The sequence below is a fragment of the Pelophylax lessonae genome, assembly GCF_965119305.1.
Source record: "Pelophylax lessonae genome assembly, chromosome: 7".
In the NCBI taxonomy this organism is placed as follows: Eukaryota; Metazoa; Chordata; class Amphibia; order Anura; family Ranidae; genus Pelophylax; species Pelophylax lessonae.
In genome coordinates, this window is record NC_138774.1 from 299,728,003 (window position 1) to 299,743,774 (window position 15,772).

The 15,772-nt window shown below is 53.1% G+C and overlaps 1 protein-coding gene across 1 annotated transcript in view; it reads left to right on the plus strand.

Moving 5' to 3' along the window:
* The window catches only part of KIF4A (kinesin family member 4A), a 57,262-nt gene that overhangs the window by 16,087 nt on the left and 25,403 nt on the right, over window positions 1-15,772 (plus strand). Inside the window, exons 2-12 of the mRNA XM_082263968.1 lie at window positions 4,351-4,484; window positions 5,951-6,065; window positions 7,345-7,535; window positions 7,903-7,995; window positions 8,084-8,250; window positions 8,654-8,748; window positions 9,808-9,927; window positions 12,493-12,668; window positions 12,752-12,813; window positions 14,535-14,667; window positions 15,680-15,738. Coding sequence (XP_082120094.1) covers window positions 4,368-4,484; window positions 5,951-6,065; window positions 7,345-7,535; window positions 7,903-7,995; window positions 8,084-8,250; window positions 8,654-8,748; window positions 9,808-9,927; window positions 12,493-12,668; window positions 12,752-12,813; window positions 14,535-14,667; window positions 15,680-15,738 — 1,328 coding nt within the window. The 5' untranslated portion in view covers window positions 4,351-4,367. The remainder of the gene's footprint in view (window positions 1-4,350; window positions 4,485-5,950; window positions 6,066-7,344; window positions 7,536-7,902; window positions 7,996-8,083; window positions 8,251-8,653; window positions 8,749-9,807; window positions 9,928-12,492; window positions 12,669-12,751; window positions 12,814-14,534; window positions 14,668-15,679; window positions 15,739-15,772) is intronic.

A 15,772-nucleotide genomic window follows, 5' to 3' on the forward strand; every position in this document is an offset into this window, starting at 1 on the left:
GGATATATCTCGGCCCCTTTTTAAATATTGGTACCACGTTGGCTTTTTTCCAATCAGCTGGCACCATACCCGTCTGTAAACTATCCTTAAAGATCAGGAATAATGGTCTGGCAATCACCTGGCTGAGCTCTTTAAGAACCCTTGGGTGCAAGCCATCCGGTCCCGGGGATTTATTTATGTTAAGTTTCTCTAGTTTAGTTCTAAGTCTATAAGTGATTATAATTTTAGCCAGAATCGTGCAGCTCTGATATCCCCTAATTTGGAGACGCAATAACTTGCACAAACCAACCAATATGTACACGTATTGGGATTTATTTATTTTTTTTAACCATATTGGTATAAAGTGATGAAGAAATTACCGTATATACTCGAGTATAAGCCGACCCGAATATAAGCCGAGACCCCCTACTTTTGCCACAAAAAAGTGGGAAAACTTATTGACTGGAGTATAAGCCTAGGATGGAAAATGCTGCAGCTACTGGACCCAACTGGACCACCACGAGACACAAAATAGGGGCTGCGGGCATGGTACAGGAAATGGCGCAGGTCATGGTAAGGGCATGGCACAGGGCATGGTATAGGCATGGCACAGGTGAAGGTATAGGCATGGCACAGGTCATGGTACAGGCATGGCACAGGTCATGGTACAGGCATGGCACAGTATGTATAGGCATGGCACAGGAGATGCAGTGCTGTGGGCATGGTACAGGAGAATGTCCTGTACCATGCCCGCAGCACTGCATGAGGAAATACAGGGGCTGCGGAGGCATCTCACTTACCTGTCGGTGAGGCGCCGTCTTCGATTTAAAAATCGCGCCACCCGGCGCCGCCATACGTCACCGCAAATGCGCCACCGATGCTCGGGAAAAGCCGAACACGTTTGGCTATTTCCGGGCATGCGGCACATGCGCAGTGACACGTCGGCGCCGAGCGGCGCCATTTTTAAAAAGACACTCCAGTCAGTGACTCGAGTATAAGCCGAGGGGTGCTTTTTCAGCATGAAAAAAACATGTTGAAAAACTCGGCTTATACTCGAGTATATACGGTACTTTTTTTTTTTTTTTGAAGTAAAAAATAGTTTTTGTTTCAGAATTGTCGCTCCTTTGTTTATAGCGCAAAAAATTAAAAACCGCAGAGGTGATCAAATACCACCAAAAAGAAAGCTTTATTTGTGGGGGGGGGGGGGGAGAAAGCACATCAATTATATTTGGGTACAGCGTCGCATGACTGCGTATATGGCCTGGTCATGAAGGGGGCGGGGGTAAATCTTCCGGGACTGAAGTGGTTAAAACATAGAATGCACCTCCCTGCTTTTACAAACACTTTAAGAAAATAGATTTTCTCGCCCCCCACTGTCACTTCCCCTGACGCAGCCCGCCCCCACCTCCACCAGCAACCCTGACCCTCGCCCCCCTCCACCAGCAACCCCGACCCTCGCCCCCACTACCACCTCCCCTGTCGCACCCCGACCCTCGCCCCCACTACCAATTCACCTGTTGCAGCCTGACCTTCGCCCCTCCACCATCAACCCCGACCCTTGCCCCCCTCCACCAGCAACCCCGACCCTCGCCCCACTACCACTTCTCCTGTCGCAGCCCGACCCTCGCCACCCTCCACCACTTCCCCTGTCGCAGCCCGACCCTCACCCCCCCCTCCACAAGCAACCCTGACCCTCGCCCCCCACTACCACTTCCCCTGTCGCAGCCCGACCCTCGCCCCCCTCCACCAGCAACCCTGACCCTCGCCCCCACTACCACCTCCCCTGTCGCACCCCGACCCTCGCCCTCCACCAGCAACCCCGACCCTTGCCCCCCTCCACCAGCAACTCCGACCCTCGCCCCACTACCACTTCCCCTGTCGCAGCCCGACCTTCACCCCCCTCCACCACCAGCCGCAGCCCGACCCTGGTCCCCCTCCACCTGCAGCCCCGACCCTCGCCCCCCTCCACCAGCAACCCCGACCCTTGCCCCCACTACCACTTTCCTTGTCACAGCCAGAACTAAACCCCCGGGGTCAGGCACTAAGGGGAGCAGTGACCTCGCTCCTTGTGTCATGTGACTGTGTTCAGTCCTAGCGATTGGCTGCTAGACCCCTTCATTGTCGCAAGGCAGGAGGTCACATGCTCCCCCATACCCAGAAGCACTGGGCACTGTCACCGAGATGGGTGGGTGCTGGTAAGGTGTCCATCATAGAGGTTTAGAAGGGTCCTTACAATGACCGTATCCTAAATAATCACCTGACATACATGGAGGACTTATTGTTTCCATTTGGACCCCCAGTATAGCGGACGTCTTCATATGAGAGTTCTCCATCATGGAATAATTGCGGCATCCCTGCACCTCCTCCATTCAAGAAATGTCTTTTGTGTTCCCTTCTTTAAATGCAAAGTAACTGCTCTGCGATTGGGGGAGAGAGACTGTAACCTTCATCTGCCCCTCCTCCAATCACTAAATGATTACATATGTGGACCCCTAAGACAGTATCTGACAAAAGTAAGTACACCCCTCACATTTTTGTAAACATATTTTATTCTATCTTTTCATGTGACAACACTGAAGAAATGAGACTTTGCTACAATGTAAAGTAGTGAGTGTACAGCTTGTATAACAGTGTAAATTTACTGTCCCCTCAAAATAACCCAACACACAGCCATTAATGTCTAAACCGCTGGCAACAAAAGTCAGTACACCCCTAAGTGACAATCTCCAAATTGGGCCCAATTAGCCATTTTCCCTCCCCGGTGTCATGTGACTCGTTAGTGTTACAAGGTCTCAGGTGTGAATGGGGAGCAGGTGTGTGTTACATTTGGTGTTATCGCTCTCACTCTCTCATACTGGTCACTGGAAGTTCAACATGGCACCTCATGGCAAAGAACTCTCTGAGGATCTGAAAAAAAAATTGTTGCTCTACATAAAGATGGCCTAGGCTATAAGAAGATTGCCAAGACCCTGAAACTGAGCTGCAGCACGGTGGCCAAGACCATACAGCGGTTTACCAGGACAGGTTCCACTCAGAACAGGCCTCACCATGGTCCACCAAAGAAGTTGAGTGCCGTGCTCAGCGCCATATCCAGAGGTTGTCTTTGGGAAATAGACGTATGAGTGCTGCCAGCATTGCTGCAGAGGTTGAAGGGGTGGGGGGTCAGCCTGTCAGTGCTCAGACCATACGCCGCACACTGCATCAAATTGGTCTGCATGGCTGTCATCCCAGAAGGAAGCCTCTTCTAAAGATGATGGACAAGAAAGCCTGCAAACAGTTTTCTGAAGACAATCAGACTAAGGACATGGATTACTGGAACCATCTCCTGTGGTCTGATGAGACCAAGATAAACTTATTTAGTTCAGATGGTGTCAGGCGTGTGTGGGGGCAACCAGGTGAGGAGTACAAAGACAAGTGTGTCTTCCTACAGTCAGGCATGGTGGTGGGAGTGTCATGGTCTGGGGCTGCATGAGTGCTGCTGGCACTGGGGAGCTACAGATCATTGAGGGAACCATGAATGCCAACATGTACTGTGACATACTGAAGCAGAGCATGATCCCCTCCCTTCAGAGACTGGGGGGCAGGGCAGTATTCCAACATAACGACCCCAAACACCTCCAAGATGACCACTGCCTTGCTAAAGAAGCTGAGGGTAAAGGTGATGGACTGGCCAAGCATGTCTCCAGACCTAAACCCTATTGAGCATCTGTGGGGATCCTCAAACAGAAGGTGGAGGAGTGCAAGGTCTCTGACATCCACCAGCTCTGTGATGTCATCATGGAGGAGTGGAAGAGGACTCCAGTGACAACCTGTGAAGCTCTGGTGAACTCCCTGCCCAAGAGGGTTAAGGCAGTGCTGGAAAATAATGGCGGCCACACAAAATATTGACACTTTGGACCCAATTTGGACATTTTCACTTAGGGGTGTACTCACTTTTGTTGCCAGCGGTTTAGACATTAATGGCTGTGTGTTGAGTTATTTTGAGGGGACAGTAAATTTACACTGTTATACAAGCTGTACACTCACTACTTTACATTGTAGCAAAGTCTCATTTCTTCAGTGTTGTCACATGAAAAGATAGAATAATGGGAGGGGTGTACTTACTTCTGTGAGATACTGAATACCAGACATCAAGCCTCAGAGGCCTATTCTACCGCAAACTGGAATAATTGTGGCATCCCTGTTCCTCCTCCGTTCAGGAATTGTTTTTTGTGTTCTCTTCTCTAAATGTAAACTGCTCTGTGATTGGGGGATAGAAGATTGTGACATTTGTGCACCCCTCCTCCATTCACAGGTCTTACTGTTATGTATGAAGGGAGTACATTATACGGTCTCTGCAGTGGGTAATGTCTGTCTCCTCTGGTTTGGTAGGTCGGTTTTGGTGCACCATGGGAAAGGATGAAGGGATCCCGGTTCGAGTGGCTTTGAGGTGCCGACCTTTGGTCAACAAAGAACTCAACGAAGGCTGTAAGAGCTGCCTGACCTTCGCCCCTGGAGAGCCTCAGGTATTCCTCACTCCCCCCTGTAGCCGGCACTCCTCTCTCTGTGGCTCCCCTCTGTAGCCGGCGCTCCCCTCTCTCTGTGGCGCTCCTCCTCCTCTCTCTGTGGCTCCCCTCTCTCTGTGGCTCCCCTCTCTCTGTGGCTCCCCTCTAGCCGGCGCTCCCCCTCCTCTCTGTGGCTCTCTCGTCTATAGCCGACACTCCTCTCTCTCTGTGGATCCCCTCTGTAGCCGGCGCTCTCCCTCCTCTCTGTGGCTCGCCCCTCTAGCCGGCGCTCCCCCTCCTCTCTGTGGCTCGCCCCTCTAGCCGGCGCTCCCCCTCCTCTCTGTGGCTCGCCCCTCTAGCCGGCGCTCCCTCTCCTCTCTGTGGCTCGCCCCTCTAGCCGGCGCTCCCCCTCCTCTCTGTGGCTCCCCTCTAGCCGGCGCTCCCCCTCCTCTCTGTGGCTCCCCTCTAGCCGGCGCTCCCCCTCCTCTCTGTGGCTCCCCTCTAGCCGGCGCTCCCCCTCCTCTCTGTGGCTCCCCTCTAGCCGGCGCTCCCCCTCCTCTCTGTGGCTCTCTCGTCTATAGCCGGCGCTCCCCCTCCTCTCTCTGTGGCTCTCTCGTCTATAGCCGGCGCTCCTCCCCCTCCTCTCTCTGTGGGTCTCTCGTCTCTGTAGCCGGCGCTCCTCCCCCTCCTCTCTCTGTGGGTCTCTCGTCTCTGTAGCCAGCGCTCTTCCTCCTCTCTGTGGGTCTCTCGTCTCTGTAGCCAGCGCTCCTCCTCCTCCTCCTCTCTGTGGGTCTCTCGTCTCTGTAGCCGGCGCTCCTCCTCCTCCTCCTCCTCTCTCTCTGTGGGTCTCTCGTCTCTGTAGCCAGCGCTCCTCCTCCTCTCTCTGTGGGTCTTTCGTCTCTGTAGCCGGCGCTCCCCCTCCTCTCTGTGGCTCTCTCGTCTATAGCCGGCGCTCCCCCTCCTCTCTCTGTGGGTCTCTCGTCTATAGCCGGCGCTCCTCCCCCTCCTCTCTCTGTGGGTCTCTCGTCTCTGTAGCCAGCGCTCTTCCTCCTCTCTGTGGGTCTCTCGTCTCTGTAGCCAGCACTCCTCCTCCTCCTCCTCCTCTCTGTGGGTCTCTCGTCTCTGTAGCCGGTGCTCCTCCTCCTCCTCTCTCTCTGTGGGTCTCTCGTTTCTGTAGCCAGCGCTCCTCCTCCTCCTCTCTCTGTGGGTCTTTCGTCTCTGTAGCCGGCGCTCCTCCTCCTCTCTCTCTCTCTCTCTGGGTCTCTCGTCTCTGTAGCCGGCTCTCCTTCTCCTCCTCCTCTCTCTGTGGGTCTCTCGTCTCTGTAGCCGGTGATCCTCCTCCTCTCTCTGTGGGTCTCTCGTTTCTGTAGCCGGTGCTCCTCCTCCTCTCTCTGTGGCTCCCCTCTGTAGCCGGTGCTCCTCCTCTCTCTCTCTCTCTCTCCTCTTGGCTGCCATTTGCACACACTGACTTCTGTTTGTTGTTTCAGGTGATTGTGGGCAATGAGAAATCCTTCACCTATGACTACGTCTTCGACCCGTCCGCCGAGCAGGAGGAGGTCTATACCTCTGCTGTTGCCCCACTCATTCACGGGCTTTTCAAAGGTAAGTTCTGACCGCTAGACACAGAATGGGGGGGTATCTCTTGATTTGCTCAGTGAGGGTATGAGACCGGGACTGGGGGGACCAGCGACGGGGCAGTGCTGGTGGGACCAGGGGCTGGGTGGGGCATGTGGTGGATGTGGCGGGGCCTAGCAGGGCTGGTGGGACCAAGGGCTGGGGGGGGGGGGGGGGGGCTGTGGTAGGAGTTGGCTGTGGGGACGTGGCGGGCCCTAGCAGGGCTGGTGGGACCAGGGGGGGGGGGCTGTGGTAGGGCTTGGCTGGAGGGACATGGTGGGGCCTAGCAGGGGCTGGGTGGGGCCTGTGGTGGATGTGGTAGGGCTTGGCTGGGGGGACGTGGCGGGGCTGGTGGGACCAGGGGCTGGGGGGGGGGCTGTGGGGACATGGCGGGGCCTAGCAGGGCTGGTGGGACCAGGGGCTGGGGGGAGCCTGTGGTAGGGCTTGGCTGGGGGGACATGGCGGGCCTAGCAGGGCTGGGGGGAGCCTGTGGTAGGGCTTGGCTGGGGGGACGTGGCGGGGCCTAGCAGGGCTGGGGGGAGCCTGTGGTAGGGCTTGGCTGGGGGGACGTGGCGGGGCCTAGCAGGGCTGGGGGGAGCCTGTGGTAGGGCTTGGCTGGGGGGACGTGGCGGGGCCTAGCAGGGCTGGTGGGACCTGGGGGGGGGGGGGGGGGCTGTGGTAGGGCTTGGCTGGGGGGACATGGCGGGGCCTAGCAGGGCTGGTGGGACCAGGGGCTGGGGGGAGCCTGTGGTAGGGCTTGGCTGGGGGGACGTGGCGGGGCCTAGCAGGGCTGGTGGGACCAGGGGCTGGGGGGAGCCTGTGGTAGGGCTTGGCTTGGGGGACATGGCGGGGCCTAGCAGGGCTGGTGGGACCAGGGGCTGGGGGGAGCCTGTGGTAGGGCTTGGCTGGGGGGACATGGCGGGGCCTAGCAGGGCTGGTGGGACTAGGGGCTGGGGGGGGGGGGGGGGGGCCTGCGGCAGGGCTTGGCTGGGGGGACATGGCGGGGCCTAGCAGGGCTGGTGGGACCAGGGGCTGGGGGGAGCCTGTGGTAGGGCTTGGCTGGGGGGACATGGCAGGGCTGCTGGGACCAGGGGCTGGGGGGAGCCTGTGGTAGGGCTTGGCTGGGGGGACATGGCGGGGCCTAGCAGGGCTGGTGGACCAGGGAAAGTGATGTCCCTACTAGTTTACTACTAGGTAGTATCTGAGTTGGCAAAGTTTTTGAACCTAACCTTCAGCTTTAATCGACTATAAATCTCTTCTCATTCAGGTTACAATGCAACTGTGCTTGCGTATGGTCAAACCGGTTCAGGGAAGACCTACTCTATGGGAGGAGCCTATACCCACGACCAGGAGAACGAGCCAGTTGTGGGCGTCATCCCCAGAGTCATCAAAGCTTTGTTTAACGAAATCGAGCAACGAAGCGACTGGGAATTTCTGATAAAAGTTTCCTATTTGGAGGTGAGTCGTCTATGAGAAGAATGGTGGGCAAAACCATTCACAACCCCGGAGTATGGACGTGTTGGGGCCTCTGTCAGGTTTTTGTCATTTCCCAGCTAGGTTTGATTCGCTCATTTACTGCTGATGTCACTGGAACAGAAAATGATGGAAGATCCTAAAATTGTCCCCAGAACAGGGATAGTTGGGAAATGTTCCATTGGGGGGACAGTTTTCTTCACTTTGGGACAAGGGGGAGGGGGTTGCTGACATTGTTTTGAGTTTTTTAGGTTTCTGTTTCCTACTTTATCCAAATTGATTGAAAAGGAAGCAAAAACAGATTCAACTTTTGCTAAAGGTTTTTCATTACAAAAATAGATTTCCTTTCCAGATTTACAATGAAGAAATTCTGGATCTTCTCTTCGCTCCTCGAGATAAAGCGGCACCAATCAGCATCCGCGAGGACCCCAAGGAAGGCATTAAGGTGGGTTGCTTTGTATTTGCAGCACTTTTACATATCGGGCGTATTTTTATGGGGGCTGCAAATCCATTTTAAACCCATTTGATTTCAGATCTGCGGCCTCACTGAGCGCGATGTGAAGACTGCGCTGGATATGGTGTCTTGTCTGGAGCAGGGGAATAGTTCCCGCACGGTGGCTTCCACGGCCATGAATTCCCAGTCCTCCCGATCACACGCCATCTTCACCATCTCTATCGATCAAAAGAAAGCCGATGACAAGTGAGTTCACTACATTCATTAAAGCGGAACTCCACCCAAAAGGGGGAAGTTCCGCTTTAAGGCTTCCTCTCTTATGCCTCGTTTCCACTGAGCGGTTCGGTACGTTTTCATTGTCAAAAGTTTTGAATGGTACCCTAATTCTGAACCGTACCACTTTTTTGGGACTTTTTCGTTGGGGTACCAACAGGGTGGAGCTACACTGTTGGGGTACTGTTGGTGGTGGAAACGCAAGCCTGATCAAGGGGTACCGAACCGCACTGAGCTGTGCAGAACCGAACTGCTCAGTGGAAATGAGGCATTAGTGGAGGGGGCAGCAGGTACCCGATTTCAACATGTTTCCACTCTGATTGCCTTGTTCACCCCCCAGAAGCCCTCTAACCAGGTTGGTTTGTAATTCTTTCAGAAACAACAGTTTTCGTTCCAAGTTGCACCTCGTCGATCTGGCTGGGTCTGAAAGACAGAAAAAGACAAAGGCTGAAGGCGATCGTTTAAAGGAAGGTTCGTCCTTTTTTGTCCCTGCTCACCTTTTCTAACCACTTGCTGACCAGCCACTGTAGTTTTACTTCGGCAGGTCGGCTCTATTACACGAAACAATGTACCTGTGCATTCATGTAATAGTGGGGGGTGCGTTCTCACACTAGCCAGAGGGGGAGCCAATCAGCGGGTCCGGTGGACGTAATGTCAGCCGGCCACCTGCGATCGCTCCCCAGGGACAGAACGGCGGTCTTCATAAGTAAACAAGGCAGACCGCCGTTCTGTCACAAATGAACACAGTGATCCTTGTGGTTCCCCTTTTGGGTAAAGCTCCACTTTCAATCAAGGTTTGCTTCTGGTGACGACTGTTGCAGTTGTTGGGTTGCGTATGTCAACTCTGAACTAAACTATATAGCACTCACGCGGCTGTCGCCCGTGGCTGGTGAATGCGGCTGGTGCCCGGGGCTGGCGACCATGGCTGGTGACGCGGCTGGCACCCCCTGGCTTGTGACACCGTACCTGTGCGTTCATGTAATAGTGTGGGGTGCGCGTGCACACTGGACAGAGGGAAAGCCCATTAGCGGGTGCGGCGGACATGAAGTCCGCCGGCCACCTGCGATCGCTCCCCAGGGACAGAATGGCGGTCTTCCTATATAAAAAGGCAGACCGCCGTTCTGTCACAAATGAACACAGTGATCCTGGAGGTTCCCCTTTTGGGTAAAGCTCCACTTTTTGGGTAAAGCTCCACTTTCAATCAATGTTTGCCTCTGGTGATGACTGTAGCAGTTGTTGGGGTGCATATGTCAACTTTGAACTAAACTATATAGCATTATATATGATGTGGCTGGCGCCCCAGTGGCTGTTGAACGCGGCTGGCGCCCCCTGGCTGTTGATGCGGCTGGTGCCCCCTGGCTGGTGACGCGGGCAGCACCATGTAGAATACAGATCTAAGTAGAAGCTAACATGGCTTGCATAGACTGTAAAGGTGGGGGGGAGGGGGGGGGTTGGCTGTGCTTTTACTGAATTGTTTTTAGTGATGGTCAGTAGATGTATATTACCCAACTGACGTTCTTCCTCTCCCAGGTATCAGTATAAATCGCGGCCTGTTGTGTTTGGGAAACGTCATCAGCGCTTTGGGGGATGAATCTAAGCGAGGCGGATTTGTGCCCTACAGAGACTCCAAGCTGACTCGTCTTCTACAAGGTGAGCTGGATTGTTTTATTTATTGAAGAAAAAGAGCAGAAGTGTCAGTAAAATTGAAATGCTTAAATGTTTTATAGATTTATAGTCTTCTTTATTCTTCGGTATCAAACGCAATATATTGTGCAACTGTGTGTTCAGGCTCAGAATTCCTATTGGCGATATTTTTATACAGCTAAAAGTGACTGTGGCCAGGCCTATGTGGGTATTCATGGTCTTGCATACACTCCAGCAGTAAAAGGAACTGCAAACAAGGCCACACTGACCGTTTTATAGCTACAGGCACTGTGGGGTAATTCATAAAAAGAAAATCCCAGCATAATTATTAAAGACCTCAAACTCCATTCTGTTGATGGTGTAGGCCTGGGGTCTCCAGACTTTTTAAACAAAGGGGACAGTTAACTGTCTTTCAGATTTAAGGGGGACTGGACTGTGGTCATTGGGAGTAAAAAAAATTTGCATAGCACTTGTGGTCAGTAGGAAGAATAATAGTGCCCCATAATGGGTATCGTAGAATAGGAATGGTGCCCCACCAGTTGGTGTCAGTGGGAGGAATGGTGCCCCACCAGTTGATGTCATTGGGAGGAATGGTGCCCCACCAGTTGGTGTCAGTGGGAGGAATGGTGCCCCACCAGTTGGTGTCAGTGGGAGGAATGGTGCCCCACCAGTTGGTGTCATTGGGAGGAATGGTGCCCCACCAGTTGGTGTCATTGGGAGGAATGGTGCCCCACCAGTTGGTGTCATTGGGAGGAATGGTGCCCCACCAGTTGGTATCATTGGGAGGAATGGTGCCCCACCAGTTGGTGTCGGTGGGAGGAATGGTCATCCACCAGTTGGTGTCGGTGGGAGGAATGGTCATCCACCAGTTGGTGTCGGTGGGAGGAATGGTCATCCACCAGTTGGTGTCGGTGGGAGGAATGGTCATCCACCAGTTGGTGTCGGTGGGAGGAATGGTCATCCACCAGTTGGTGTCGGTGGGAGGAATGGTCATCCACCAGTTGGTGTCGGTGGGAGGAATGGTCATCCACCAGTTGGTGTCGGTGGGAGGAATGGTCATCCACCAGTTGGTGTCGGTGGGAGGAATGGTCATCCACCAGTTGGTGTCGGTGGGAGGAATGGTCATCCACCAGTTGGTGTCGGTGGGAGGAATGGTCATCCACCAGTTGGTGTCGGTGGGAGGAATGGTCATCCACCAGTTGGTGTCGGTGGGAGGAATGGTCATCCACCAGTTGGTGTCGGTGGGAGGAATGGTCATCCACCAGTTGGTGTCGGTGGGAGGAATGGTCATCCACCAGTTGGTGTCGGTGGGAGGAATGGTCATCCACCAGTTGGTGTCGGTGGGAGGAATGGTCATCCACCAGTTGGTGTCGGTGGGAGGAATGGTCATCCACCAGTTGGTGTCTGTGGGAGGAATGGTCATCCACCAGTTGGTGTCTGTGGGAGGAATGGTCATCCACCAGTTGGTGTCTGTGGGAGGAATGGTCATCCACCAGTTGGTGTCTGTGGGAGGAATGGTCATCCACCAGTTGGTGTCTGTGGGAGGAATGGTCATCCACCAGTTGGTGTCTGTGGGAGGAATGGTCATCCACCAGTTGGTGTCTGTGGGAGGAATGGTGCCCCACCAGTTGGTGTCGGTGGGAGGAATGGTGCCCCACCAGTTGGTGTCGTTGGGAGGAATGGTGCCCCACCAGTCGGTGTCAGTGGGAGGAATTCCATAGGGCCAGATAAAGACATGCAAAGTACTGAATCTGGCCCTTGGGTCACAGTTTGGAGACCCTTGGTGTAGCCCTACCCTCTTAGCAATGACTTTGTAGCTTTGGCCCCCATCTCCACCGCAATGATTCAGGACCTCAGCAGTGAGTCGTCTCTGGCTCCTCAGTAGTTGGTTGGCTCACCCCCCCCCCCCCCCCACTCCCTTGTGCTCTGTGTTCACATAAGGTTTTAGAAGGCTTCAGAGTCTCTGCTGGGAGGGGGCCAGGGGGAGCGGAGTCTCTGCTGGGAGGGGGCGAGGGGAGCGGAGTCTCTGCTGGGAGGGGCCTGAGGGAGCGGAGTCTCTGCTGGGAGGGGGCGGGGGGAGCGGAGTCTCTGCTGGGAGGGGGCGAGGGGGAGCGGAGTCTCTGCTGGGAGGGGGCGAGGGGGAGCGGAGTCTCTGCTGGGAGGGGGCGAGGGGGAGCGGAGTCTCTGCTGGGAGGGGGCGAGGGGGAGCGGAGTCTCTGCTGGGAGGGGGCGAGGGGGAGCGGAGTCTCTGCTGGGAGGGGGCGAGGGGGAGCGGAGTCTCTGCTGGGAGGGGGCGAGGGGGAGCGGAGTCTCTGCTGGGAGGGGGCGAGGGGGAGCGGAGTCTCTGCTGGGAGGGGGCGAGGGGGAGCGGAGTCTCTGCTGGGAGGGGGAGCGGAGTCTCTGCTGGGAGGGGGCCAGGGGGAGCGGAGTCTCTGCTGGGAGGGGGCCAGGGGGAGCGGAGTCTCTGCTGGGACAGAGAAATGGGTAAAATGAAGCACACCGATGTAGTTCAGCTCTGCATATAGATGTCTTGCTAAAGTCCCAACTTTAAGAAATGTTTTTATTTTGCAGATTCCCTTGGAGGGAACAGTCACACACTGATGATAGCGTGTGTTAGCCCCGCCGATTCAAACATGGAGGAGACCCTTAATACCCTGCGCTATGCAGACCGAGCCAGAAAGATAAAGAATAAGCCGATCGTCAATACCGATCCACAAGCTGCAGAAATTCAGCGCCTGAAGCAGCAGGTAAAATAGATGTGAGGATAATAAACGTGTTCCATCCAGATTTACTACATGCAACCTACATACATATATTACCCTCTCTACAGGTACAAGATCTGCAGGTGTTGTTGCTGCAAGCCCATGGAGGGACCCTACCTGTACTGACGAGGTAAGAACCCGGAATTCTCACTGGTTCAATCCTGACATTCTCTCCCCCCCCCCCCCTTCTTCTTCTTCTTCTTCTTTTTTTTTTTTTTTTTTTTGTTCGGTCCTTTCTCAGTAATGACGTTTTTTAGGTCTTCGCTGCACTAGAATACTAAGGAGCATTACAAGCCCTGCCCATTTATTCCCCTGGACTACAGGACACCTCCCTTGTGCAGCTGTGTGCTTTAGGCATCATTCACATGGCCGCCTAGGCCTGTACACTGCCATGAATTAGTATTTCTTCGCAGTGGGGATCGGAGATGTGTGATCAGACGAGGCCTGGAACCCTCTACTAAGTGCTGCGGCCGTTCACAATGTAACTTTTTGCAGAGGAAAATAAAAAAAAAAAAAAAAATTATATATATATATATATAGTGCATGGGGCCTTAACCACTTAAGGACTGAAAGGTTTATCCCCTTAATGTCCAGGCTATTTTTTGTGAAACGGCACTGCGTTACTTTAACTGACAAATTTGTTTTTTTTTCTCACGCAAATCGAGTGGGTTTTGATCACCTCCTGTGGTTTTTTATTTTTTGAGCTATAAAGGGAAAAAAAAGTGACAATTCTGAAAAAAAAAAAAAAAGTTTTATTTTTGTTATAAATTATTCCCAATAAAAAAATTGTAAAAAAAATATTTTTTTCAACAATTTAGGCAAATATGTATTCTGCTACATAGGTTTAGTAACAAAAAAAAATCCCAATAAGTATATATTGATTGGTTTGCACAAAAGTTATCGCGTCTACAAACTAGGGGAAAGATTTATTCCCTTTTTATTACATTTTTGGCTGGCTGACTTTGACAGCAGAGTGAACCAATCACGTCGCGCTGCTGAAACTCATACAACATTGATGGATCTAGATGAGGTTCAGGTAAGTATAAGGGTCCTTTCTCCACCCGGCGGACTCCTTTATTGCTCAGTGGGGATCGATACGCTGAGCAGGCGGATAGCAGATCTGTCTCTGCTTACTTTGCAGAGATATACCTGTCATATAGACCCCGCTCTCCTCTATGGGAGATGGGATGAAAAGGGACCACCTGTCCACTTTCATTCCATCCGTCTGGATTTCACAGACAGGATTGGATAGCAGCGGGTGTCAGCGGACATGTCTGCTCCATAGGGGTGCATGGAGCGTCTGATCAGGTCTCAGGCCTTAGGGGGATTTTAGGGGGAAGGAATTTGTAATGGGGGGGGGGGGGGGGAGAGTCTCTGCATGGTGCCTGTTCCCAGTGCCTGACCTCCTCCTGTGTTCATAATGCAACAGGGCACCCCGGAAGTCAGTGGAGCTCAGAGTAGTAGGGATGTAGTAGTAGGGATGTAGTAGTAGGGATGTAGTAGTAGGGATGTAGTAGTAGGGATGTAGTAGTAGGGATGTAGTAGTAGGGATGTAGTAGTAGGGATGTAGTAGTAGGGATGTAGTAGTAGGGATGTAGTAGTAGTAGGGATGTAGTAGTAGTAGGGATGTAGTAGTAGTAGGGATGTAGTAGTAGTAGGGATGTAGTAGTAGTAGGGATGTAGTAGTAGTAGTAGTAGGGATGTCTATTTCAGTGATTTTCCGCTTTCAGGGGCAGCAGTCAGGTGTGCTCTATACATAGTTAGGTCCAAGCTGGAACAATGAAAGTGTATAAAAGATCCATCCCTGGATTTCCCCTTTTAATGACTGAGACTTTGCCTTTTTGTCCTCAGCATGGCGCCATCTGAAAACCTCCAGTCACTGATGATAAAAACCAAAACTTTGGAGGAAGAAAATGGAAAATTAAGTCAAGAGCTGAGTGAAGCTGCAGAACAGACGGCCCAGATTCTGGAGAAGATAATCCTGGTAAGATAATGGACTTCAGTAGGCTCCCCCCCCCCTTCTTTATTCTTCCTTTCTGCCACTTGCTGATCAGCCGCCATCGTTTTTCAGCAGTAGGTCGGCTCTATTACGCAAAACCACGTACCTGTATGTTGCTTCATGTAATAGAAAGTGGTGGTGCGATCACGCGCCGATTGGCCAGAGGGGGAGGATGTCCACCAGCCACCTGCGATCGCTCCCCGTGAAGACGGAATGGCGGTCTGCCGATGTAAACAAGGCAGACCGCTGTTCTGTCAGTGATGCGTATATTTGTATTTATTTCTGGTACTTTCATAGCGCTGTCAATTTATGCAGCAGTTTCGGCCCGCCCCTCTCCATTCTTTGGCGCTCACTTGGGCGAATGACATCAGTGCCTCCTGATGTGTCACTTATATCCCAGGAGGCACCAGGATTCCTGCACATCGCCCCGCTCACTAATTGAGGAGGTTACCCTGCCCAAGGCGAGTGAGCAGAGCTGTAGGAGGGGCCCAGCAGGCTCCACCTACTACAGAAAACTACAGGAGGGGAGACCAGTCCCCCTGCACAACTGGAGTAAGCAGAGCTGTAGGAGGGGTCCAACAAGCTCCACCCACTACAGTAAACTACATGAGGGGGGGCGGAGACGAGACCAGTCCACCTGCACAAGGAGTAAGCAGAGCTGTAGGAGGGGCCCAACAAGCTCCACCCACTACAGTAAACTACGGGGGGTGGAGTCGAGACCAGTCCCCCTTGCTCAAGGAGAGTAAGCAGAGCTGTAGGAGGTGCCCAACAAACTCCACCCACTACAGGCTGCTTGCAGAAAACTATAGGTGGGGGCGGAGACCAGACCAGTCCTCCTGCACAATGAGAGAGCAGTAGTGAGTAGTCTTTATTACAGGAAGTGCCGGCAAAGAAGCCGGTGACTGTCTACTCTCACCATAACCAATATAATGTTGGTACAATTTTACTAAATGGTGTTTTTTTTTTTTTTTTTTTTTTTTTTTTTCTCTTTTTCTAGACTGAACAGGAAAACGAAAAATTAACCAGTAAAATGAATGAGCTTCGACAGCATGCAGCGTATGTGGATTTATGCAAAATATATATAAAGGTC